Below are 22,503 nucleotides of genomic sequence, written 5' to 3'. Positions count from 1 at the left end.
TGCGCACTCAGGCAACACAACAGTGAAACAAACAACATCAGCCAGGAGTGAGAAGCACAAAAGAATAGCGAGCATATTGCTTTCCCATATAGCCTTGAATCTATTCTAAATTCATCAGCCTCCTACACGACAAACGGCAACTAAGCTCCATGGGGCTAAAGCTTAAGGCTTCCATCCGATCTGCAAGGGCCAGAATTTCTTTTCCCATCAGGCACCCTACTGGGGCCAAAACTCCACTTCTCACAGATCAGCATACTCAATACAGAAATGATCAAAGATCTACACCTCGAAGGGCCAAGAATCCAACTGAAGCGTGAAATGAGCCACCATAATGGGTTCACGATGACTGCGCCTGGAATCGACGGGTGTGTTCGGCCTTGCACTACCCTGAGTATAGAAAGAAGAGAAGCATATGAATGGGGCGGAATATCGAACAAGAAGGTATAAAGTCGGTCTTCTTCGCTCTTCATCTCGACAACAATCCAGCTCAAATTCTCTCTCTCAATCATCTACATACTTCATTACCTCACACAAATAAACCACAAATCGGTCCTCCTATATCTTTCAAAAAAGAAACTCCTACCAAACATAGCAAAATGCAACTCCACCACTTCCTCCCTCTTGCTGCCATGGGCGTCCTGGCCCTCACCACCACCGCCGAATCCACTCCACTCTCAGCCCGCAGCGAACTCATCAAAATCACCACCTGGTCCGGTAACAACTGCGAAGGTTCCTCCGCCAACCCTTTCATCACTAGGGGCGGAGAATCCTGCTTTGTGAGCCTTCCCGGGGCGTCTTTCAACGTCAGTGCCGCCGACAGCAAATGCAAGATCACCACCTGGTCTGAGGATAACTGTCAGGGAAGTTCGGCGAACTTTGCGGGAGATGTGCAGGGATGTATTGGTATTCCATTCGCGTCTGTTAGTCTTGATTGTTAGGTGTGGCTCGAACTGAGGATGTCTCTGCTGTGTCAGTATGAGGACTGACCGGGATGGGGCCTCTTTGACTGGACTGTTTGTTATATGAGTGTTTCTGTTTGATGTATAAAGTATCTTTGGATAAATTCCAGTATTTCTTTATACACATCGAAGTGAATAGTATCTACCTGACTACCTATTACATATACACTATTTCAGAACCATATTTTAACCTATCGTAACCTCGCTGTCCTCTCACCACAGCGCGAGTCCTAATTAGTCGGCGCAAACTTACTCCACGACCGGATCCTACTTCCATAGATATAGAACAGAATCGGCACAGGGAACAAAATGGCAGTCAGACATCCCAGCAGGGTCATAGCCCACGGCACGCCCAGATTATGGAACTGCATCATAAATCAGCATATCTCGTTCACCAAAGCAGCCAGCAAAGCTGTAGACACAAAAGAGAAAGAAAACTCACCATCGGAATAGCAAACATCGGAAACCCGGCCCCCAGCCCCGACCGAAAGAAGCAATTGGCCGCAATCGCCGAGTTGGCATTGATATTATAGCAATCGATGATATAATTCAGCCCCTATACCATCATCATCATCAACATCAGCACCACACACACCCAAAGAAAAGAGAAGACATACCTGCATAAAAATCAACAGTATCCCCGCCCCCAAAAACCCCCCAGCAATGACCTGCGGCACCCAAATAATCCCCGGATTACTCGTCCAACCAAACCAAAACATGCCGGCAGGCAACAACACCCCCCCAATCATCATAGGAATCAACCTCTCCTCCGGAACAACATGGCCCTCCCGTTCCAACACCCTCTGAAACCTCGTCTTGGTAAAGAACACAATAACACAACACCCAAACACGACCCCAACAGCAATGGCAATAAACGGCAGCGCTCCAACCCCCTTATTCCACCCCCTCAACTCCTGAAACGCCACCGGATACGCCTCAAAACACAGATACAAAAACCCATAAATAAAGCCCATATACAACGTGATAAGCAACAGAATCGGCTCCCTGACAAGCATCAAAAACGGCCTGACGAGATACACAGTCGCAATATGCTTGATATCAACCGGCATTTCCTCCGACCGCGCATGCAATGCCCAATTCCTCGTCTCGAACCGCTTCCCCCTCGCCCTTCTCTCCAATAACGTCGGCCCAAACGTCTCGGGAACAACCACAAACCCCACAGCCCCGAAAAAGAACGCCATAATGGCCGTGATATACTCCGTCCATCTCCACCCTAGATAACTCATCGTGATAAACCCGCCGACAATGGGACCCGCGACCGGCCCTACGAACGTAGCGCCTGCGAACACCGCCATTGCAATACCTCTTTCCACCGGATTGAATATATCCGCCAGCATACCACCGACAATCGCCAACGGCGCACTAGCGAATAACCCGCCCAGGAACCGGCATATCATTATCGTCTGGAGGTTCTGCGCCACGGCAACCGGGATCTGGAATATAGCGAAGATGAAAAATCCCGTGAACAGGGGGGTTTTGCGTCCGTAGAGCTCGGATAGGGGACCGAAGAAGAGCGGGCCGAAACTGTATCCGAGCACGAAGAGGCTCGTGCCGAGAACCATTACTTCGGACGAGACGTGGAATTGCGTCGCTGTTACGGTGGATGCGGTGCTGAAGACAGAGGAGGCAAAGGTTACGGATATGGTCATGAGCCCGAGGATTATTGTTATGAGCCATTTGCGTGGACGGGGGAAGTTTTGGGGGTTTTCCTGTGATGGGTGGGGTGCGTGGTTAGGGTTTGGGATTTGGGTTTGAGTATAGATGGGGTGTCGGGGAGGAGGGTGGGAAGGGGGACATACTGGGTCATCTGGACCGTCCCAGTCCACGATGTTGGGGTCGGGTTCTTTTTGGTCCTTTGTGCCTTCGGCCATGCCGTCGTGGAGACGCTGCTTCTCTATGTCTTTATCATCGTGCTCGCTCGGTAAGGTGCTGCTGGAGTGATGGCTGCGACGGGATTCTTCTGCCGGGGAGGCAGTCTGCGTGCGTGTGTCTTCCATGATGGTTTCATAGACACTATGAACTCGAACTGCTATTCCTACGCTACATATTGTGTGCGTTGACTACTGTATTTATTATGCATTATCCTAATGTATGTATCTGGTGGGATGATGTCAAAGTAAACGGCGTATCCGACCGGATCCGGCGACGTCATCCGCGCTGGTGGCAAGCTGCCATATCGGCGCTAGCCATTGGCTCTCAATACAATACTATTGAAACAAGACCTGCTTGCTTAGTTGTACATAAGAGAACCTCCACATGGACTGACATCACCAATCTGTCGGTGCCTGACTCGCATCATTCCCTAACCCGACAATCGGCTCTCGGCTCCACAGATCCGATCGCCGGTTGGTTCAAGTATTGTTGGAGCATGAGAAGCTGGTACTTTTGGGGTGATCATGGATTGATTTTCCGGAGACGTAGAGACCAAGGGCGCACTGCTTGGTTAGTATTCTCGTGATGTTATTGTGATGAGGTGGTGGGTTGTATGCTTACTAGACAGCCACCTACAACTACCACCAGCAGGTTTAGACCGGTCAGTAGGATCTTGCGGCGCGACGAGGAGTATCGGCCCCAGTTGAGGAATAGCCAGAATATTCCACTTAGTCCATCTGAGGGATGGGTTAGTACAGGGATGGGTCTAGACTCGGTGGGGCTTGGACTCACATGTGAACCAGCTGGCAAAGAGCGCCGTCTGCGTCTGTTAGCCTTGTCCAACAACATACAAGATGAGAGAAGAAACCTACGATCAGACTCAGCAAGTCGTTGAACACAGGAATCGCCTCAGAAATAATCCACGCCAGCGTCCACAGCACCAACCCGATCATCACCCACGTCCCAATCGAAACAAGTCCGCGCTGGTGCATGCGGTCGGTTCCCCGGAACAGACGGACGTAGATGTATTTGCATGCCACATGACCATTGATCACGCCAGCGATCACAATCTACGTTATTTGTCAGTACTTTCATGCAAGTATTCTGGAGCGCGGCTTACCGTCGGGATAGCAACGCCGTAGGCAAGCTTAGACATCAGCGGACTGGTCGATCCCAATGCCGGAGATGCCACGTCCTTTCCACCATAGCGGTAGATGACGACCGCCGAGATAGTGTACATTGACGTATCGATCCCCTGCAGCATGTACAGGGTCTTGGGGTAATCGGTCGGCGTGCGCATCTCTGAGATGAATCCGAAGAAGGCCACGTGCCCGGCTGGATTGGTTAGCTTTGGTTCTGCTCTTCAAGGAGTGATTTGAGAATACCGTATGCGAAGACAATGTTGGTGACAGCCAGGAAAGCCTTGTAGAATGAATTTTCAACGACGGCATCAACACGGCCGTCACCTGGCTTTTGAATAGCGATTGCAATCATGGTGATCAACACTGCGGCAGCGATGCTGATGAAAGCTGTGACTGTAAGCCTTCTGCATTATCAGAGGTTCTACGATGAACCTACATGAAATCGAAAACCAAGACACCTTCTTCAGCGTCCGTGGCAAGGTAAAGACAAACGACACCGCCAAGCCGATCACACCAAACACAATAGAACAGGCGCCATGGTCAGTTAAGGTATTCATCATCACAGTAAAGGTCAGAAGATGACTGCCCATGATGAAGATCAAAAACAACAGCTGCGCAGTTCCCAGCACTTCGCGACCGATGCGACCCATCAGGACCTCGCCGGCATCACCCATACTGTGCACATGCGGATACCGGAGTTTGAACTGGCCTAGAGTATAGCCTGTGTAAGTTGCCAAAGCACCGAGGCCAAGGATGAGGATCACGGCTCTGTGCAAGGCTTGGTTAGCCACCAAGCCACTCTCCGTCGACGATACCAATCATAACTTACGCAACCAGGCCAAGCGACGCCACGGCCGAGGGTAGGGACAGGATGCCCAGGGAGATTGTCTCTGCGACCATGACTGTACAAAATGGTTAGACATGGTTTATCAGATATACTGGTAGTACACACTCATTGCACATTGCCTGAAGGGTTAGCCAGGTCCGGACCACGAGAGCGAATCTAGATAAAGGGGATGAATGCTTACCACCAAGCCAAAGTGCGGTACTTCACCCCGCCGACACCATCATGACTGAAAGGATCCTCGTTCTCAGTGGTGCTTCTCAGATTGATGGGTTTCTCCTGCTCGGCGAGCGGGTCCTCAGGGTTATTGATCGCACTCAGGGGGGACATGGTAGCGATCAGGGAAACCCAGTGATCCGCGTCACAAGCAAGCAAACAAACCAGCGGAATAGTAAGCAGTCACGACCAGACAAACGAGAGTAGTGATGATGAGTGGAGGTGAAAACAACAGAACAACACAGGTCTGAAGACGTCTGAAAGAAAGTAGAGAAAGTCAACAAGACAAATTCTGCAGACAAACACAGAGCCCGCTGGTAAGGGTCCAGGGCTTCTGTTGTTGGGAGAGCTAATCCACTTTGCTCAGCCAGGATTTTCACCTGGTGAATACATCCGAATGGAGCGTCATCTCACGTCATCTAGGGATGATATCTGGAATTCTGGGGGTGGAAATGCGGGGGTTGTGTTAAGGATCAAACCATTGGGGGAATGCCGAAGCTATGCAGTGCCTCTACATCCAAGCATATCACGAATTGCGGCGGACGAGCGACAGCAGATGACCTGTAGAGTTTTCGGTGACGCTCAGAACCTATCATATAGAGCCCAACAGTGTCAGAGCGATGTAACCTTCCCAACCAATTTGGCCTCGGGACCGTGGATGTTGGATCTCTATTCCTACTGCTGAGGTATTTGTCAGACCAAAAGTTATCGATTCAATGCAATCATTCAATTCGCAATAGTTCAAATAAGTCCAGATCTAGCTAATCAAAGTGTAATTCCAAATCAAGAAATCTAAAGCAGTAAGCAGTTGTCTATGGGTATTGTGCGCAACGCAAGTCTATCATCTATCGTCTATCCTCTATCCTCGTCTCGGGTCGTGTCAAAATGTTATGCCTCTTGCATCGTCGCCAAACACACGCGGTCGCGCAAATAGAGTTGAATCCCCGCCTCGGCACAGGCACGATGCAGCGGCTCTACCGTCTGATACACCCGGGGTTTGATCACTCTCTCGCCGGCGGCCTCCGCCGGCTGGTAGCCCGATGCGTCCTCATCCTCCTCGTCATGGAAGAAGCCTTCAACGTCGAGTCGTCTCAGGCCCTTGAATTGCGTCTTGCGCTTGTTGAGAACCTTTTGGAGCTGTCCAACCAGCATGACCAAAGTATTTTCCTTACAGCCTTCCACATACAACGATTCGACCGACGCGGGAAGCACATCGGTGAGCGGGCACGACGGTTCATACTGGTAGCGAACATCAAGCAGGTTGGGCAGACGGATGCGGATATCCTTCAACGCAGTGAACTCCGTCAGAGGTCCAAACCACTCGTCGTGCGTCTCGTTCGCTCCGGCAATGGTGAAAGGCAAATGGGTGCCGCAATTGTCCAGCCACAGGGTGTGCAGGCTGCTCTTACTGCTCGCCAGGGACTCGAAGAATGCAGAAGGCTGGAACCCCTCTGCAAGCAGGTGTGAATCGGAGTGTTGGTACTTGAAGGATTGGAGCGAAGAGCATGAGGCGATCAGGCTTTGCATGCCCTGAGATCCACTGCTCGTATTCAGTGTAATCTCAGCAATGGACGAAGAGCCGGGAGTAGGCTCCTCAACCGGATGGGTTGGTTCAGGCTCATCCTCGCGTGGGCGGGTGGACTCAACCACCGAGTCCGCCGAGAATGCCCGCATGGATGGCAATTGAAAGAAAGGGAGGACCTGGGAAGTCATGTAGCTTCCTCGGCTGTCTTCCTCGTCGGCTAAATGGCTCAGCGACACATCCCGCAACACACGGAATGCCGGCTGGTCGTCGAAAGGCTTCTCTCCCCTCACTGCCCGCTGCATCATGCGGTCCAGGTAGACATTCTGCTTGGGGTACACTAATTGCAGATGCCTCAGGTTACTCGCCAGCGGCAGGAGAAGCGCAATCCAAGCTTCTTCAACATTATCCCGGAGATCCTGCTCCCATTTCGTGTGCTCTTCGGCGGTTTGACTGAGCGAATAGGCCAATTGGGCATACGGCGCCAAATCTTCGTCGGAGGGAGGGGAGGAAGGAGTGGAGGTGGATCTAGGACACCAGTCATGGAAGTCCAAGCTGCGAACCGCCCGAGCCAGCTCGGGACGACGGAGAACAGCTCCCAGGAAGGAACGCGTCTGGGAGCAGTCCTTTAGGGCAGCTGCTTGGTAAACCAGGCGCAGAAACAAATCGTGGAAATGACGGCACACAAAAAGAAGGTTGTAGCGGTCCCGATAGTCTTCCACATACTCCCCGACCAGGAGGAGGATGTCATTGGGAAGTGGGAGTGACATACTGAAGGGGGATCAGCAATTGAAACTGAATTCAATGCATCTGGGGAAACAAAGCCAAGGGAGCAGCCACCGGAAGTCCGGGGGGATTTAAGGGTGGCCGCACACGTCGATAACCTAAGATAGGGGAACTGAGTTTTGCAAAATCCACAGCGTTGGTGAACTTTGCCAGCCTTAGGATGGGTAGCAGATCCATCGTGCGGGCCAATGGACGGCAGCTGGCGGAAGGGTCGTGGATCACCAGTGGCATCGGTTGACCTGCTCCATCCATGGTTAATCCAGAAGGGTTCCATAAGGGGCAATGGAGTCCGTATTGACACAACCCATTGCCAACCCATCCACTACAATTATTGCTGCGAGGCATGACGTCCCACCGCTGCGCTGTGTTCTCCCCCCACTACGGATAGCATCGTCGGGTTCCGCGGTTGTAAGAGCGAGAAAGCACCGAATCCGTTGCGAAGCGGAGATCACAGTCGTGGGGGAGGGCGCATGGATGATGGCGGTGGAAAATTCGATCACGGTGTGTGTTTAGTGTTAGTGTGTACCCGCAATCGCTTGTCGCCACCGCCATTCAAGGCGCTGACGGGCCGGTGGAGTCGCGACAAAACAGAGGCTCCATCCACCGGGCGGGGGGCAATGCTGATTCTTATTTTGCCGGAGGTGCAGGTGGTGGGAAAATTACCCCTCTCGGCTGTCCATGTACTGCAGATGGTTGCATTGTTTCTGCAGCCTGGGAGTCTGTGTCCGTTGCGTTGACGATCGTGATGCTGTCGATCAATGGGCATGAGGCCTCGTCGCGGGGTCACTACCGTGCTCGGGAACATTCATCTTGCTGTATGATGGTACAGGTGTAGAACATAGTAGAGAAAGCTGTAGGCTGTAGTATAACAAACTGGAGCTGTTGCCCTGAGCTGCCAACAAGCAACCAGCGGTCATGACAGGGAAGCTGTGAGGGTTGGAATGTCCCGAATGGAAGAAAAGAAATCAATCCCGTGATGTCACATGCATGCGATCTGCAGCCCTTCCTCTACTCCGTACCCTCCAATTGCTTTTTGCAAAAGTACTCAATGGCTTTGAAGCAATGCAGTTTACATTGTTTGATTAATTGGCTGAATCAATCATCACATCAACATTGCAATCAGCCATGACCCTCGTGGATCTGCGATTCGGCAGGCCTGCTCGATCGGGCGAGGCGATACTCGGTGGATTCTGGCTTTTCGCCATCAGTGGAGCTCGGCGGATCCCCGATTGATGAATTTTCCCCCGCCGATGAAGCGGTGTTTTGGATTTCATCGAGGACCTACTTAGCTGGAGCTTAGATGGAGCACCTTTCACTGTTGCAGTTGACAGACACATAGTGGAAACCCTTCGCTCATAGCGAGGGAAGCATCATTAAAGTGTCTAATGATACCTCAGGCACCATAACCCTACAGTATTATCTGCAAGCTACTTACGGAGTATATTCGGCTCTCTGTCAGGAACAAGAGATACGGTGACCGGCTTCCTTTTGGCTTTCCCGACGGCAACCTGATTAGATCCTGCAAATGTGTTGTTCGACTAGACATGCAGCTAGATAAGTGTGGGTGTGGTAGCTTTCGCCTGAATGCAGATCCACCCGGTCTACTTCCTCTTTTCATCTCTGAGATCCTACTAGCCCTCTACCCATGCCATTAATAATGTTGAATAAACATATTGTCTCTATTTATCTCGCCAGCTGCGGGTATGGCGGTAGACATGTGCTAGGACGTGTAGTCTTATGGTTTCTTCGGTCAGTTCGTATGGTTCCTCTCTTCACTTTCTCGCACTTCTTCCAAGCGGATAGAGGCCAGTAAACCTCAACGATACTGACATGAACATACGGAGCTTGGAGTAGTTATGAAGTCAGTAATATTATTCACTATTTTATGTCTACTTTTAACTATCTCGTGAACATCATGGGATAACACAAAGAACACTTCCTAGTTATTACATAATATTTTAATCAGCATCGCTTCTTCCCACCCATCCCCACCAAACCAAACCAACCACTGACTTCCCACTACTTCTGCCTCATGAGCCGCTGATTTGGGGTAACCAGGCAAAATGTACTTGGAGATAAGAGTTGTAGATATGTCGGGGACTAGGGCATGTAAGATGTTGAGCAAGCAATTTTCTTGACTAGATAGCATATAATACTTGCTAGAAGATTCCCTCCGCCATGCCTTCTTCAGATCATTCAAGCATTTGATCTATCCCACAGAACTTCCATGCAGAACTCAAGATAAAGGCATACACACCTATTATGGTCTATGTCTATTCTTTCTCAATATGTCGTATCTTTGCGGACTACACTGGAGCCAAAGTGGACGTCGTCCTGAGTAGTTCTTGTCCCTCCCAATACTTGCGCTTTACTGGGAGGCGGGCAAACCTTCTGTGTCGAATCTTGGAGCAGCAAGGGCAGGCGAACCGAATTTTATCCCTTTTCGCAAAGATCAGTATATATGGAGATGATGTGACACTAGGGCTTTTTCGCGTAGATGTTTACCTTTTCCATTCCTCTGCGGCGAACAGATATAATATCTTCTGTTGCGGTGTCGCAGTAGGGCTTTGAACTTGTAGATTAGTCCGGAGATATTGACTTGTCTGTGACAGAACCGCTAAGGAAATATAGTCAAGGTACTCGATAACTTGTATTTGCAGCTCAGGCAACAGAGTGGTAAGGTAATCCATGGTGGATATTTCAGGAGCTTTGTAGACGAATAATTGCTGCGTTTGACACCCGGGCCATTCATTTAGCACCTTGCTTCGAGATAGCCTCTTTGGTAGATTTTTGTCCATCATTAGCATGTCAAATATATCCCTAGGCCAAAGAGCTTAATTGAGTAATAACGGTGTTGATGCTCATTCTTCAACGTAACACACCCTGACACATCCTGATGATTTTATTTCATCAGAGCATTCATCTAGCGAGACACATGCCCAACCGCTCTGCCTGCTTCGCGACCTCTTGCTATGCCTCTCTTATTGACCATGCTGATCCATTCAAACATGACTTTATAGAAACTGCCAAGGCCCGAAATACATTAACTTGCTTGCATAGTGCAGTGTCTAGACACCTGCCTGTATGCGAGAAGGTTGCCATCCACGCTCGTGCAAATGCAAAAACGAATACCATTCAATTCATAATATCCCCCACCCCTTACCTGGTAAATTTACGACACAGGTTCTTGGGTATGACCTTGATGTCTTCGGAGTGACAACGATGAAGCACAATAAATCCATTGGGAACTCCAGGAAGTGAGTACCTTCCAGCCACAAACACATCTCTCAACCCTCTGCCACCTCATCTGCGAACTCCCAAAATGTAACCTCACCAGATTTGCTCCTCATAACCAAAACATTGTCTTTTGTTACAACCACATCACGCGGTCTGTACTGCAAGGGAAGGAGAACTTTTTCTGGCCCATAAATTATCCAGTCGTCTTTCCATTGTATTTGCCGACTGGTTCTTGAGTCCCAATTTGGTAGTAATGATCTAACATCAATTCGACTTTCATCTGTAACAATCACCTCATCGCCTTCAAATTTCAACATATGTAACGGACTTGGCCATTGATGCAAGTTCATATCGGTGCGATGGCCAAGCAGCTTTAGACTGTCTTCAAGTACTTCCCATAAGGAGAGGTCTCGTCCATCACGAGCTCTGGTAACAACCAGCCTTCCGTTTGGGGACAGTGCAGCACAGACTCCCGGATATTCGAGAAGTATGGTTTTGCTTTTCGCTAAATCACAAAGGATAATGATGGCACGGTTTTCCTGCTTCAAGAAGAGGATGGGACAGTTGATTGCCACTTTTGTCCCGTCGGCTGACCAGAGAATTTTTATCGCATCGAATTTCTCGCCCTGACACGTATCCCATTGAAGTCGACACTCTTCGTCAATCACATCCCATACTTCTAGAGCTATTGCTTTGGAATCGCTATTCCAAAGGACAATTGCCAGAAGCCTCCCGTCAGGGGAGAAAGACAAATAAGGCTCTTGTTTGTAACCGCGAGGGACGGTGCAAGCCACGTTGCCAGTGATTATATCCCACACTGTGATGTAAAAATTATCGTCTTCGTAATGAGTACTCTCCTTTGAGACCGAAGCTTTCGCAAGAAACTTGCCGTTTGGACTGATATCTTCTGTCTGAAAATTGTATAGATAGCCTTGGACAAGGTCTAAGACAATATTGTCGTAAGGCCGATTGGTGTCCATTCCCTCCGTTGCCGTCTTCAAATTGGTCAAGATTGATCCTTTATAGCCCCTGACCAGGACCTGCCCAAACATTTCAGCAATGCCTTCTGTATCTTTCTCGTTGACTTTCCGACTAAGAGAGCCAGATTTCTTCTCCCAAAGGCAGATATTGTCTGTGGATGCCGATAGTACAAATTGATGGTCATGAGACAAGATGAGCCTCCCCTCAGGTTTTAGCGGAGCTGCAAGCTGTTCCGATCTCAAGTCTGAAGATAGATCCCAAATCCGAACTATTCTGTCGAGACCAGCGGATATGAGAAGTCGACTTTCCCACTTGAATACAACGCGTGAATAATCTGTGATGCTTCTCAGGCTCATCAGAAGTTCGCCTGTTGCCGAGTCGAAAAGATCAGTGCTTGGTGTGCGATCTGCCCGTTTCGTTGCAACTACAAACATCTTCCCGTTTGGCGAGAGTTTAACGCGCATTTTCGGATCGGGCGTAGCGAGTCTCACCAAGCGTTGACGAGTCACATAATCCCATCTCTGAAGCCCTGTGGAGCGATGCCAGGTTGTTACAACCTTTTCACTTGGGGAGAAATGCATGATAGTGTCTGAGTCGAGGGACTGGCAATCTCTCCAGTCTAGCGAATCATCAATTATTTCCAGCAACAAAGCTTTCGTCCTCCAATCCCATAGCTTAATTGAAACACAATCACTCAATAGTGTTTCTGTCAACAATTCACCGGTGGCCGAGAATGTCATATTGAGGCCCTTCCCAATTCCTGAGGTATGGCTCAGCGATAGTAGAAAAACGGACTCAATTGCATCCCAGAATAATATACTACCGTCAGTCAGAGATATTGCCAAGGCGGCTCCATCTGGAGTCCATGCCATGGTATTAACAGTGGTGGGTACATGAACAATCTCCAGTTCTCCCTGTGTAGCATAGATCAAACCAATGCTCTTTCTACTGCAGTGTACCATTGCTAGGCACCCTAGAGATGACAATGAATCTTCGTGAGGCGCTTCCCACCTATCATCGTCCGAGGAATCGCCTTCCCAGGAAAGGATCTTTTTGAGCAACTTCCCGGAACTTATATCCCAGACTTGGACACCCTGAAATACCCCAGAGGAAAGAATGTGCTTGTCGCCAGGAAGAAACGCAATAAAGTCTGGCCACCCACCGCAATCGATCGTATATAGCAATGTTCCCGTAGTTATATTCCACACATTAACCCTAGAGAGCTTCCATGGCCCACACAGGACAGCGAGAGTTTTTCCATCTGAAGATAGGGCTAGGCAACGACCGGAATCTTTGTTATAGAGTTCCTGAAGTAGAGGCTTCCATTTGTCTATCACTCTAGGCAATCTGGAGAAGGTACTTGGAATCAAACTCCCATAGGCTTTCCGGCAGATGCTTTGTTCCGGGGCGAAAATGAGTGCCGAACGATAGACCTGAAGGGGTAAGTTTTCGATTTCATTCCTCGATGAAAGCATGAAACGCTTCATGTCAGATATCATATCTTGAATCCCGGCTCTCCCATCGCGCTGGAATATAGCGGAATAACATTTAGTGATTAGTGGAATAGAGGAATGAACGGATAACAATTAGTTGGTACCTACCGGTAGGGCATTAAAGCAACTTTCAAGCTCGATGACGTTGAGTGTAGCTGCCGGTATCATTCGAAGAATACTCATCAGCTCAAGCCAATACAGGAAATTCTGTTTCAGAAATTGATGTACACAGTCATCATCAGACAGCTCGAGACCAGCTTGTTGGAGATGATGCGACCAATATTGGGAAGCGTATCTGACGTAGACTGGAATTTTTTGGTCCAGCAAAGATGGATCAATATCCTTGACCAAGAAGGATGGGTCATCAAGAGAACAGATATCTTGTTTCAGAGTACTCGACAGCAAGTTTAAGCAGCTTTCAAGGAGGACTCTATGGGCCTCTCTCGAGTCAATGCAGAATTCGTTATAAAGACATCTCCTTTGAGGCTGGCCTAGAAGGAAGTCTCGAAAAGACATGTGTAGCAATCGGATCGGTGCTTCAAAACTATCCCCACACGAAATAACAGAGCTCAGACTTCTCAACAATCTTTGAGGTTTTGATGCCCTCAAAGACAAACCTAAAAGGTCTTCGAGGGTTGTAATCGAGAGAGGCTCAGCTAGGACAACAACGGCCCCGATTATTCGTTGGAAAAGCCTAAAGAAATTGGCCTTCTCAGTCTTTGTTTTCCTGGAACTGTGAATAACAGAGTAACTCAGAACTTGACTATACGTCCGATCCAGAATCTCCTGTGGTGATTCTCCCGAGTCGTCCGCAGATAGCTCCCGCATGCGTGCTTGCAAATCCTCCCAGTCGTCTACCCCATCCAAGAAGCGACATGCGGTGGCTGCATAAATAAACAAGCCATCGCTTCTATCTGCCAGAGTACGAGCGATTCTCCTTTCATCATCCTGAGTGAGCCAGCAGGTAGAATTTACATGCGACTCAGGATACTTGATGGTGGCTCGGGACGCAATTTGCTTGATCTCATGCTCCAGATACAAGGTTATGTCGTCTTTCGGAAGGTTGGGCGCTTCAAATGTCATTGGAGTCTTTTCGAGTTCAAAGTCTCTGACACTGATTCCTTCAGAAAGAGCATGAGGAAACTGAGAGCATATCTCTGGCCTGCTAGTGAGGAAAATCTTCAACCGAATATTTCGCAGCTTGCCAGCTGTGGCCAGAAGCCCCAGGACGCCTTCAATATCATGGGCCGGGTTTCCAGTCTCCTTAGGGTCCTCGGACACGGCCTCATCAAGTGCATCTAGCAGCAATACCAGTGTCACGGGTAGGAGGAGCTCCTTTTCAAGTGTCAAAAGTGGTTCTAGAATCAACTTGTGCCACTGGTTGCGCAAGTTCTGTGTGCCGATGAATTGGTTTTCCGAGATTGCTTGGCATATCTTGTCTCTGGAATCTGGGAATGATGATGCTAGCTCATAGGAGATAGAAGGAAACAACTTTTCAACGGTGTTGCGCCCAGGCTCACTTCTATCGAAGAAGAAACTAGCACCAAGATAGAGGTGCGCCGGAAGAGAGGGTCCATGAGGTATAAGCGACTTGCGCTGCTGGCACGCAGCGGCAAAGGTACGGGAGATTGTAGACTTGCCGGTTCCTGCCATTCCTCGGAGCCAGAACACTTGAGAGTCATCCGGAGACTCGGCCCAAGACTGAATTTCACGAAGTATCTCCGTTCTCGTGCCCTCGAGGCATTCTGATTTGTTTCCATCGTCAAAGGATCCAAACTTTGCCTTCGAGACCACTGGAAGGTCGTCGAGAAGTTCCTTTTGCTTGGCCTCCTGTCATGATCACCTTACGTCAATACGATTCTGTTGTACGAATATCCGTTATTTTGGGGAGGCCTACCTTGAAGCTTTCCTTTAATACAGAGAGTGAGTCTATCACCACTTGCTGTGAATTCTCCAACTCTTTGAAGATCGCTTGGATATCGTCGCCAACGAATATTGTCAAATCCTGGCGAATCTTTCCATCAAGACGCGTTATCGACTCGAGCATGTTGCGCCATTTATCGTCATCTACCCAGTCCTTCAAAAATCGCCTGTACCCTGAATGATTGAAGTGCGTAGCAAAACACATGTGGTACTCAAGTATAAGAATATATAGCTCGACGGTCTTGGATCTCACCAACTCTGCAAGATGCTGGGGCGATTCGGCTACTTTGGAGGCAGAAGTCGAATATATTCTGGCCTGGCTTTTCTCCAGAAATGCATATCGAACCATCAGATCTGATACAGCCTGAAATCCGCTCATGGCTTCCTCATCCTGATGAAATGATTTGGCCAGTGGATCTAGTAGGAACAGAACACCTGCCCATGCTATAGAGGCATGTGGCTCTGCGCTCACTGCAGCGGTTATAACGTCTTTCACAGACAGAATTCCCCCAACGACGCGACGAACTTGTTTTCTGACCTCGATCTCTCTTCCTCTAATGCATATCTTAAGCCGTGACTTTTCGATCGCTTCGAGGCGCCCTTTTACGCAATACTCGAGTCGAGGATCAATGTCAGTATTTTCTCGCTTTTCGTTGTTCAAGGTATCCGATTCCGCGCTCGACAGGACGATCCTTTCATACTGGGCAAGTAGCTCTGGACTCTTGGCTTGGAGATCTAGGTAAGCCTTCTTCCACAGACCTTCAAGTCTTAGAGGAACTGGATCGGGAATGATCGAAGAACTCTCATTAGCGACTGGAGTATTGTGTGAAACCAACGATGCAGTGCTGGTATCTTGAGAAACATTCAGACTGGAGTTTTTTGGTGGACGGAGAGTCGCCTTTAAGTCTTTCAGGCGCTTTCGGAAAGGCATTATCTCGGGGGTGGCAGTCACCGATGCGAAGATAGGGTGGAAGGGCACGAGCGAGGCAGATATGGCTTCAGAGGTCTGACTGCCACCTTACCCCTCACCCTAGTTTCCGTTGCTTCGCTTAAACAAACTAGTAAGATATCTTTCTTACCAGAACCTGCATGTCAAGGGGTGTGTACTTGATGTGTCCCGATATCATTGGTAACAGCCCCACGCTAGCCTTGTCACTTATGCATAGTGCCGATGAGCTTAGAACCTATGGAGACCGCCATACAGACAGCTAAACTGTGACTACAAAACGTGAAATTGGAAAACAAATCCAAGATTCCATTGATATTCCTAGATAAAGAGGCACGAGATGTTCCACATTACGCATACCCTTTCAAAAGCAAAGTCATACTAAACGAAAGGCGCCAACAGCAACGCATCAGCACCCTAGGCAGTAACGACCTAACATCCATTCACTGCATAACGTTCGGCCTCTGTTGTTTTCCCTTCAATTTTTTCTTTGCCTCTTTATACTTTGGATCTTTGTTGCTGACAATGCGTCGCCTTTCCAATGCACGCAAAAGCCTAATGATATAGACCTGAGAGTTATAGCTCGGATCTTGGTTATTGACGCGTGCACGTTCTCCAGCATTGATAATAGCATCGTACACCCCCTGTCGATTTGGAATATCACACAAATTAACACGGTCAATGAAACTATCTTCATCTTCATCCGTCAAAAATCGTGTTTCAACTCGGTAAGAATCTGGGGATCCGACGAGGTGGATAATGGGCTTTTCGGTGTAGGTTGGAGCGTCGATGTAAAGCATCCAGTGTTTCAATACGCCGTCCCCTGGTAGTATAGCGACATACACGTAACAGGTTGGCAAGATTGGTAGGTCATCGTGGTAAATGTAATTACATTCGGGCTGGCCATCCGAGATGTCGCTAGAGTCCTCGGAGTCCTCAGAGTCCTCGAGATACTCAGACTCCTCGTGTTCCTCCATGCTGGTGGTTGATTGCATGATTCAGGGTGAAGATGTGACAGACTGATGGAGGATAAGAAGTAGACTGGATCGAAGGGTAGACTTGTAGTGGAGTATGCCGAAGCAGGAAGATAGGACCATTTAGTAGCAAGACCCGCAGATTGCAGACAAGGCTAGGATATATTTCACAAATAGCGGGGTCAAAGGCATCAGGCTGAGGAATATATATTGAGTCATTTGGTTGTGGAACAGATGCCCTATCACACAGAGAGCGGATCATGTGACTGCATCTGGAAACACAAGGCTGAATGATCACCATCTAAACTGACCATTTGCATTTCCCCTCGCTAGTCTTCTCATCATGACCTGGAGATACCGCGTGTTACCTCAGGTATCCAGACGGCTTCACTACAGTCGTCCCCTGCTCCAACTTCCTCTCTGGCCCGTGCGGAATTACTCCCATTCAACTCACCCTCTCCTCGATCCAACCGAAAAGCTCGAGGAAGAAACCCTGCCATGGTACTCACCCGAGAGATTCTATCCTGTAAAAGTTGGTGAGGTATTCCAAACGCGGTATCAAGTCGTTGGAAAACTGGGCTACGGGGGTTACTCAACCATCTGGTTGTGCAGGGATCTGTGGTTAGTCGAATCCTACCCTATCCACAATCGATGCGGTAAGTCTGACCTAGTTAGTCCGGATAGTCAGCGCAGCAAATATGTCACGCTGAAGGTCTTGGAGTGCAATTCGCCAGAAGCACAAAGAGAGATGTCAGCCTACGATCATCTAAATTCGCGTAATGTACCAGATCATGCTGGTGCCAAGCTTATCCGAAGAGCATTGGATAGCTTCCAGATCGCATCCGAGAAAGGCACGTTCGGATGTCTCATCCATCCACCCCTTGGAATGAGTATGCACGAATTTCGCACCCAACTCAAGGCCAGAGTACTTCCCGAGAGTATAGTCAAGTTGACTTTAATACATCTTCTTCTTGCTCTGGATTATCTCCATATGGAGGCTGGAATTGTTCATACAGGTACGATATCCATCCCGTGTTGCTGAAGAAGGGGGACCCTACTAAGCTGGTCTCTAGATATCCAAGAAAGGAACATCATGATGGGAATTGAAGACTCTTCTATTCTATCTCACTTCGAAGAAGAAGAAAGATCCAATCCCAGCCCTCGCAAATTTGCTGGCGATCGGGAGATCTACACATCCCGGAAACTCAGAAAAACCAAGCAACATGGTCGTCCAACGCTATGCGATTTCGGCCAGGCTCGCTTTGGATCGAGCTTCTACTCTGGGGATATTCAGCCTTATATATACCGGGCGCCTGAGGTAATATTGCGATTGCCCTGGAATGAGAAGGTGGACATTTGGAATATTGGAGTATTGGTAGGTATCTGTCCCTTGTGAATCTCAGACCTTCTACTAATCCAAAATGACAACAGACTTGGGATATCTTCCAACAAGGACATCTATTCTACGGTCGAGATCCTAACCAAAGCCCTTCTGATGCTCATCATCTCGCTGAAATGGTTGCTATTATGGGACTGCCACCGAAAGAAATGGTGCAGAACAGCGAATATGCAACCACGTTCTTCGACGTCGAGGGTACGTATCTAGTCTGACTCGCAGATTACCTTACTGATTGTAAACTAGGAAATTGGAAGGGAGCTGTTGACATCCCTGGTATCTCTCTAGAGAAGCTTGAAGGAAATCTGCAAGGTGAATCACAGCAACTCTTCCTCCGGTTCCTTGGGGAAACCCTCAAATGGAATCCCGATGAGCGGCCATCAGCAAGAGACCTTTTAGATGATCCCTGGCTACGGTCAACATAACTATTTGATGTAAACTAGTCCTGATCATAACGAGATAATAAACCTACTCCCATCCACATCTACACACACAGTCATCGCACATATAGTAAACGCATAATATCATCTTAATCAACTACTTCTTTCTCTTCCCACCAACATTGTACACGAGGCTCTTGAGCAGAGTTAAAGTTCCATTTATACATTCCTCGTTGCGGCCGCAAACCATTTTCGATCTAAAGTACCTAATTCAACCTTTTGACTCTGCGAGTTGATAGAGAGGACTCTATTATCTGTTGAGATAGCCAAAAACCATAGAACTTGCTCACTCGAAGAATTTTTGTCGAAGGAGGATGGCTCGTGTTTCTCAAAACCTTCTCCGTTATTTGCAATTGTGTCTTCCTTATGTTAATAGGTATATCGAGAATATCTAAAGGGAGATAGACTTGCAACTTACACTGCCATTTTCAATGAATCTATCTGTACTGAGCATACATTACATTCAAGAATAGAGAACTAACGGTGGAGCGAGGATACAAAGAAGTCAAGAAATTATATGGATCAAATTGCTACTAACAAAAGTTCGGCAATGGCTAACTTGGTATCTTCTGAGGGATAGTATATAATGCCGAATGTTTTAACAGTGAAATTGGTGGTCAACAGTTCTCTTTTGTCTCTCGGGATAACGGCCAAATATCCGCGGGATGGAATAAGCAAATTTGAGGAACCAAACATTGGATAGTACAAATTCACCTCAAGGAAGCCGAATAGGATGTTGGCAGCCTGACGGAGCGTTCATCTCTCCCTTTGCTCTCTGCACACGGGAAAGATTATTGACGAAATACCAATCATCTCAATCGGTCATTGTGAGTGACTTACCTGGTCAGTTATGTTGCATGATATAAGTGGAATTTTATTTAGTTACTAGGTTGCACTGAAATTGACTAAGCGCTTCAACACCGAGTAGCACATCCGTGTGATACAAATGGTTTGCAGAGCATGCATGCACTATATGGAATTTGGTAATATGTAGCAAGCTGAAAAATTTAGAGAAAACTGTCAGCTGAATGGCTGATAGCTTAGCGCTTACCGTCTCTCTATGCACTTCGGACGACCACTCAAAGAAGGTTTGCTGTTGGATCGACAGCTCCTTATTAACCACATGCAGGAGACTAGTTAGCGAACTAGATGTGCCCAAAGGTCGTTAGCTGCTGTGGACTGCTCTGCATCGTGCCAATAAGAGCTAACAATTAGTTGTTACACAATGGGAAACCCCCTCAATAAGTTCAATGATCAACAAGTGTAAATATAAATAAGGGCGATGGTCTCCTCCAGTGTGAATGGACTTAGTACCTAGTACATCAAGAGCGAACTCACCTCCATTTCCCTCGCCATGAAAAGCGTAGCCATCATCGGAGCTGGCCTCGTGGCCTAGTAGCTCTGAAAGAGATGCTACAAGCAGGACTTGAGGCAACCATCTATGAACGTACCGATCATTTGGGTGGCATGTTCGCCACTGCAATGGCTTATCCGAACTGTTCATCTCACAATCTCCAACTGGGCGATGGCTTTCTCGGACTTCCCTGATCCGTCTCGCATGCGGTACTTCACAGCTGCAGACTATTTGCTATATCTACAGGACTATGCTCACCATTTCGATCTCGAACGTCATATCAAGTATCGCTCGGAGGTTTGTAAAGCCACTCGCGAAGATGACAAACAGTGAGTTTGTCGATAGACAGACGAAAGAGGGTGAGAATGATGAGTCCATGCTCCACGTGCAGGCGGATGCCCTTATTGTTGCGACAGGGAATAGCCAAGTTCCGAACGGTGTGCCTTCACAGCTGGCAGGATTCAAGGACAGGATCGTCCATTCCAGCGCGTACGATGAATCCTTCATGCAGGAAGTTGCGGACAAGAAGCTTAGGGTTCTGATCGTGGGAGGCGGCGAGAGCAGTGCCGATATCTCGGCAGACCTATGTGACCAGTCGCCTAATTTGACGGTGTGGTTGCGACGTCCACCCTGCGCGGCCATGCGCTACCTTAACAGGCTTGATGAGACGCAACAAATAAAAGCCAACCAAACCGTGGACTTCCCCGTCAGCATCTTTCGAATCCATCACTACGAATCGCTTGGGTGCAGCACAAAATGTCTATCTTTATACCTTGTACCGTCGTGCCGCTGTTTTCTACGGCCTAATCCTGTCCACAAGAGAGCGCTGGTTTCTAGAAAGGTTGGTCCCAGCCTTCTTCCGCAGCGACCAATCCGCGGTAATAACCAAAAGTTCGCGGTTGTGTCAGGCCTAAGACAGCGAAAAGTTAGAGGCCATAATAACCCCGTATGTCTCTGCTTGTGGGCAGACCTGTGAATTTAGCCTGCCAGACGGGACCAAGCAACGGCGCGAATTTGATATCATCTTGCTCTGCCATAGCTTCCGAACGGAATTCTCTTGGCTTCATCTCCCTGATGGCATTCCTTTCTCGGCGAACCCACGATCCCGGTTTCTGCATTGCTTCCCGGAGGGACTGGGTGACTGTCTCTTCTTCTTGGGCTACGCACGGCCTGGCAAGGGAGGCATCCCTTCTGCGGCCGAGATGCCTGAGTCGATATATCGCATTGTTGCTGCGTGGTGAAAGACAGCTTCCCGCTGGTTATGCAGACCAAGCTCGAAGAGATGGGGCAGCCGAGCGCGAGTATTACTGTATAAGTCCTGATGTCAACTCGATGGTTGATTATAATACTTTCATGGAAAGCGTGGCACGGAGGATAGGGTGTGAGACCTACATGCCACTTTCCTGCGTGATCTTCTTTAATCTTCATATCCTGACTGTTGCCCTTGTGGCACTTCGTTGTTGCTCGACAACACTAATCCCATTCAGTATGTCAGCCTTGCTGGTGCTGTGGCTTGGAACAGCAATCACTCTTTGCACACTTCATGATGAACTCCTCATCAAGTGGTGGCTGTATCCCCATTGGGGTGTATGGTACCGCTACCGTGGCCCGGGTGCCAATCCCCCCCTACTCAATGCGCTTCTGGCTCGGCTGAGCCCGCGGAACTCGACAGTCTTAGACCCGCTTTTCATCACCTACCTCGTATGGTTTATCGACCTATATCCAGCGACTGCTCTTGATACTCCTGTTCGTACCCAGTGCGCTACTATCTGCAATGGGTGTGCGTTTCCCTGAGGCGTGGGGAGGCCTGTTGCGCCCAAAGCTATTTGTTTTGCAAGGCTGCGAATGGCGTTTCTCTGATCTCTTTCTTCCATCAATTGCTGCATTTCCTATGCCAGTATGAGCTAATGTTGACAAAGGAACTCCTTATCACACTTGACATAGCTTGATGTTATCATAGGCCATGAAGTTTGCTTGCATTGGGGTAGGCAGTACTATATTGGGCCGTGGTTGTTCGCTTATGTAGATCCTGTCGTTGACGATCTACAATAACTTTTTGAACTTTGTCTATCTTTCTTTTTGATATATGTTATCATTATATTAATAACTAACTACCTTTTTGTATGTACATGCATAGCCTCTTATAGGAGCGTAGGAACAACAACCTGCACGGCAAGGCCACTAGTAAGGCCCGTTATATTCAGTATATTAAGATGTGATGAAAAAAAATAATATAAAAAGATTGTTTTTCATCGTCAGCGACAGGACTGTGCGGGCGAACCCATCAGATTTCGGGTCTGACGCCTTAACCACTCGGCCACACTGACTTATTGCATAAATTCCTTCTTCCTTTTAAGCATTAGTACATTGGTATCTGCAGACATGTTAGATTCGAAG

General features: G+C 48.4%; 10 protein-coding genes and 1 non-coding gene across 11 annotated transcripts; 4 read left to right on the top strand and 7 right to left on the bottom strand.

Moving 5' to 3' along the window:
• Positions 1-416: 416 nt before the first annotated feature.
• AKAW2_60213A (uncharacterized protein) lies at positions 417-938 on the top strand (the record flags this gene model as incomplete). Its single annotated transcript, XM_041692313.1, has 1 exon — positions 417-938. The coding sequence occupies one exon, from the start codon at positions 417-419 to the stop codon at positions 936-938; it is 522 nt and encodes a 173-aa protein (XP_041545711.1).
• A 251-nt stretch (positions 939-1,189) lies between these two features.
• On the bottom strand, positions 1,190-2,977 carry AKAW2_60212S (MFS transporter; the record flags this gene model as incomplete). Its single annotated transcript, XM_041692312.1, has 4 exons — positions 1,190-1,324; positions 1,402-1,515; positions 1,577-2,689; positions 2,780-2,977. 4 exons carry the CDS (start codon positions 2,975-2,977, stop codon positions 1,190-1,192), a joined length of 1,560 nt encoding a protein of 519 aa, XP_041545710.1.
• Positions 2,978-3,331: 354 nt separating this feature from the next.
• Positions 3,332-3,844, bottom strand: AKAW2_60211S (uncharacterized protein; the record flags this gene model as incomplete). The annotated part of the gene is made up of 4 exons (XM_041692310.1): positions 3,332-3,415; positions 3,474-3,589; positions 3,645-3,672; positions 3,725-3,844. The coding sequence occupies 4 exons, from the start codon at positions 3,842-3,844 to the stop codon at positions 3,332-3,334; spliced, it is 348 nt and encodes a 115-aa protein (XP_041545709.1).
• Positions 3,845-3,927: 83 nt separating this feature from the next.
• On the bottom strand, positions 3,928-5,168 carry AKAW2_60210S (uncharacterized protein; the record flags this gene model as incomplete). The annotated part of the gene is made up of 6 exons (XM_041692309.1): positions 3,928-4,187; positions 4,238-4,381; positions 4,431-4,762; positions 4,824-4,896; positions 4,947-4,960; positions 5,023-5,168. 6 exons carry the CDS (start codon positions 5,166-5,168, stop codon positions 3,928-3,930), a joined length of 969 nt encoding a protein of 322 aa, XP_041545708.1.
• Positions 5,169-5,942: 774 nt separating this feature from the next.
• Positions 5,943-7,346, bottom strand: AKAW2_60209S (uncharacterized protein; the record flags this gene model as incomplete). Its single annotated transcript, XM_041692308.1, has 1 exon — positions 5,943-7,346. The coding sequence occupies one exon, from the start codon at positions 7,344-7,346 to the stop codon at positions 5,943-5,945; it is 1,404 nt and encodes a 467-aa protein (XP_041545707.1).
• A 3,303-nt stretch (positions 7,347-10,649) lies between these two features.
• Positions 10,650-15,927, bottom strand: AKAW2_60208S (uncharacterized protein; the record flags this gene model as incomplete). The annotated part of the gene is made up of 3 exons (XM_041692307.1): positions 10,650-13,106; positions 13,182-14,903; positions 14,971-15,927. The coding sequence occupies 3 exons, from the start codon at positions 15,925-15,927 to the stop codon at positions 10,650-10,652; spliced, it is 5,136 nt and encodes a 1,711-aa protein (XP_041545706.1).
• Positions 15,928-16,385: 458 nt separating this feature from the next.
• Positions 16,386-16,937, bottom strand: AKAW2_60207S (uncharacterized protein; the record flags this gene model as incomplete). The annotated part of the gene is made up of 1 exon (XM_041692306.1): positions 16,386-16,937. One exon carries the CDS (start codon positions 16,935-16,937, stop codon positions 16,386-16,388), a length of 552 nt encoding a protein of 183 aa, XP_041545705.1.
• Positions 16,938-17,259: 322 nt separating this feature from the next.
• Positions 17,260-18,737, top strand: AKAW2_60206A (uncharacterized protein; the record flags this gene model as incomplete). Its single annotated transcript, XM_041692305.1, has 4 exons — positions 17,260-17,932; positions 17,990-18,291; positions 18,348-18,510; positions 18,559-18,737. 4 exons carry the CDS (start codon positions 17,260-17,262, stop codon positions 18,735-18,737), a joined length of 1,317 nt encoding a protein of 438 aa, XP_041545704.1.
• Positions 18,738-20,425: 1,688 nt separating this feature from the next.
• Positions 20,426-21,347, top strand: AKAW2_60205A (uncharacterized protein; the record flags this gene model as incomplete). Its single annotated transcript, XM_041692304.1, has 2 exons — positions 20,426-20,812; positions 21,075-21,347. The coding sequence occupies 2 exons, from the start codon at positions 20,426-20,428 to the stop codon at positions 21,345-21,347; spliced, it is 660 nt and encodes a 219-aa protein (XP_041545703.1).
• A 247-nt stretch (positions 21,348-21,594) lies between these two features.
• AKAW2_60204A (uncharacterized protein) lies at positions 21,595-21,900 on the top strand (the record flags this gene model as incomplete). Its single annotated transcript, XM_041692303.1, has 1 exon — positions 21,595-21,900. The coding sequence occupies one exon, from the start codon at positions 21,595-21,597 to the stop codon at positions 21,898-21,900; it is 306 nt and encodes a 101-aa protein (XP_041545702.1).
• A 459-nt stretch (positions 21,901-22,359) lies between these two features.
• Positions 22,360-22,433, bottom strand: AKAW2_t60007S. Its single transcript has one exon. It is a non-coding gene; the product is annotated as a tRNA-Ser (tRNA).
• Positions 22,434-22,503: the final 70 nt, after the last annotated feature.

The sequence above is a fragment of the Aspergillus luchuensis genome, chromosome 6, assembly GCF_016861625.1.
Source record: "Aspergillus luchuensis IFO 4308 DNA, chromosome 6, nearly complete sequence".
In the NCBI taxonomy this organism is placed as follows: domain Eukaryota; kingdom Fungi; phylum Ascomycota; class Eurotiomycetes; order Eurotiales; family Aspergillaceae; genus Aspergillus; species Aspergillus luchuensis.
The sequence above is the reverse complement of the archived record's forward strand: the minus strand, read 5'-3'. Positions and strand labels throughout refer to the sequence as shown.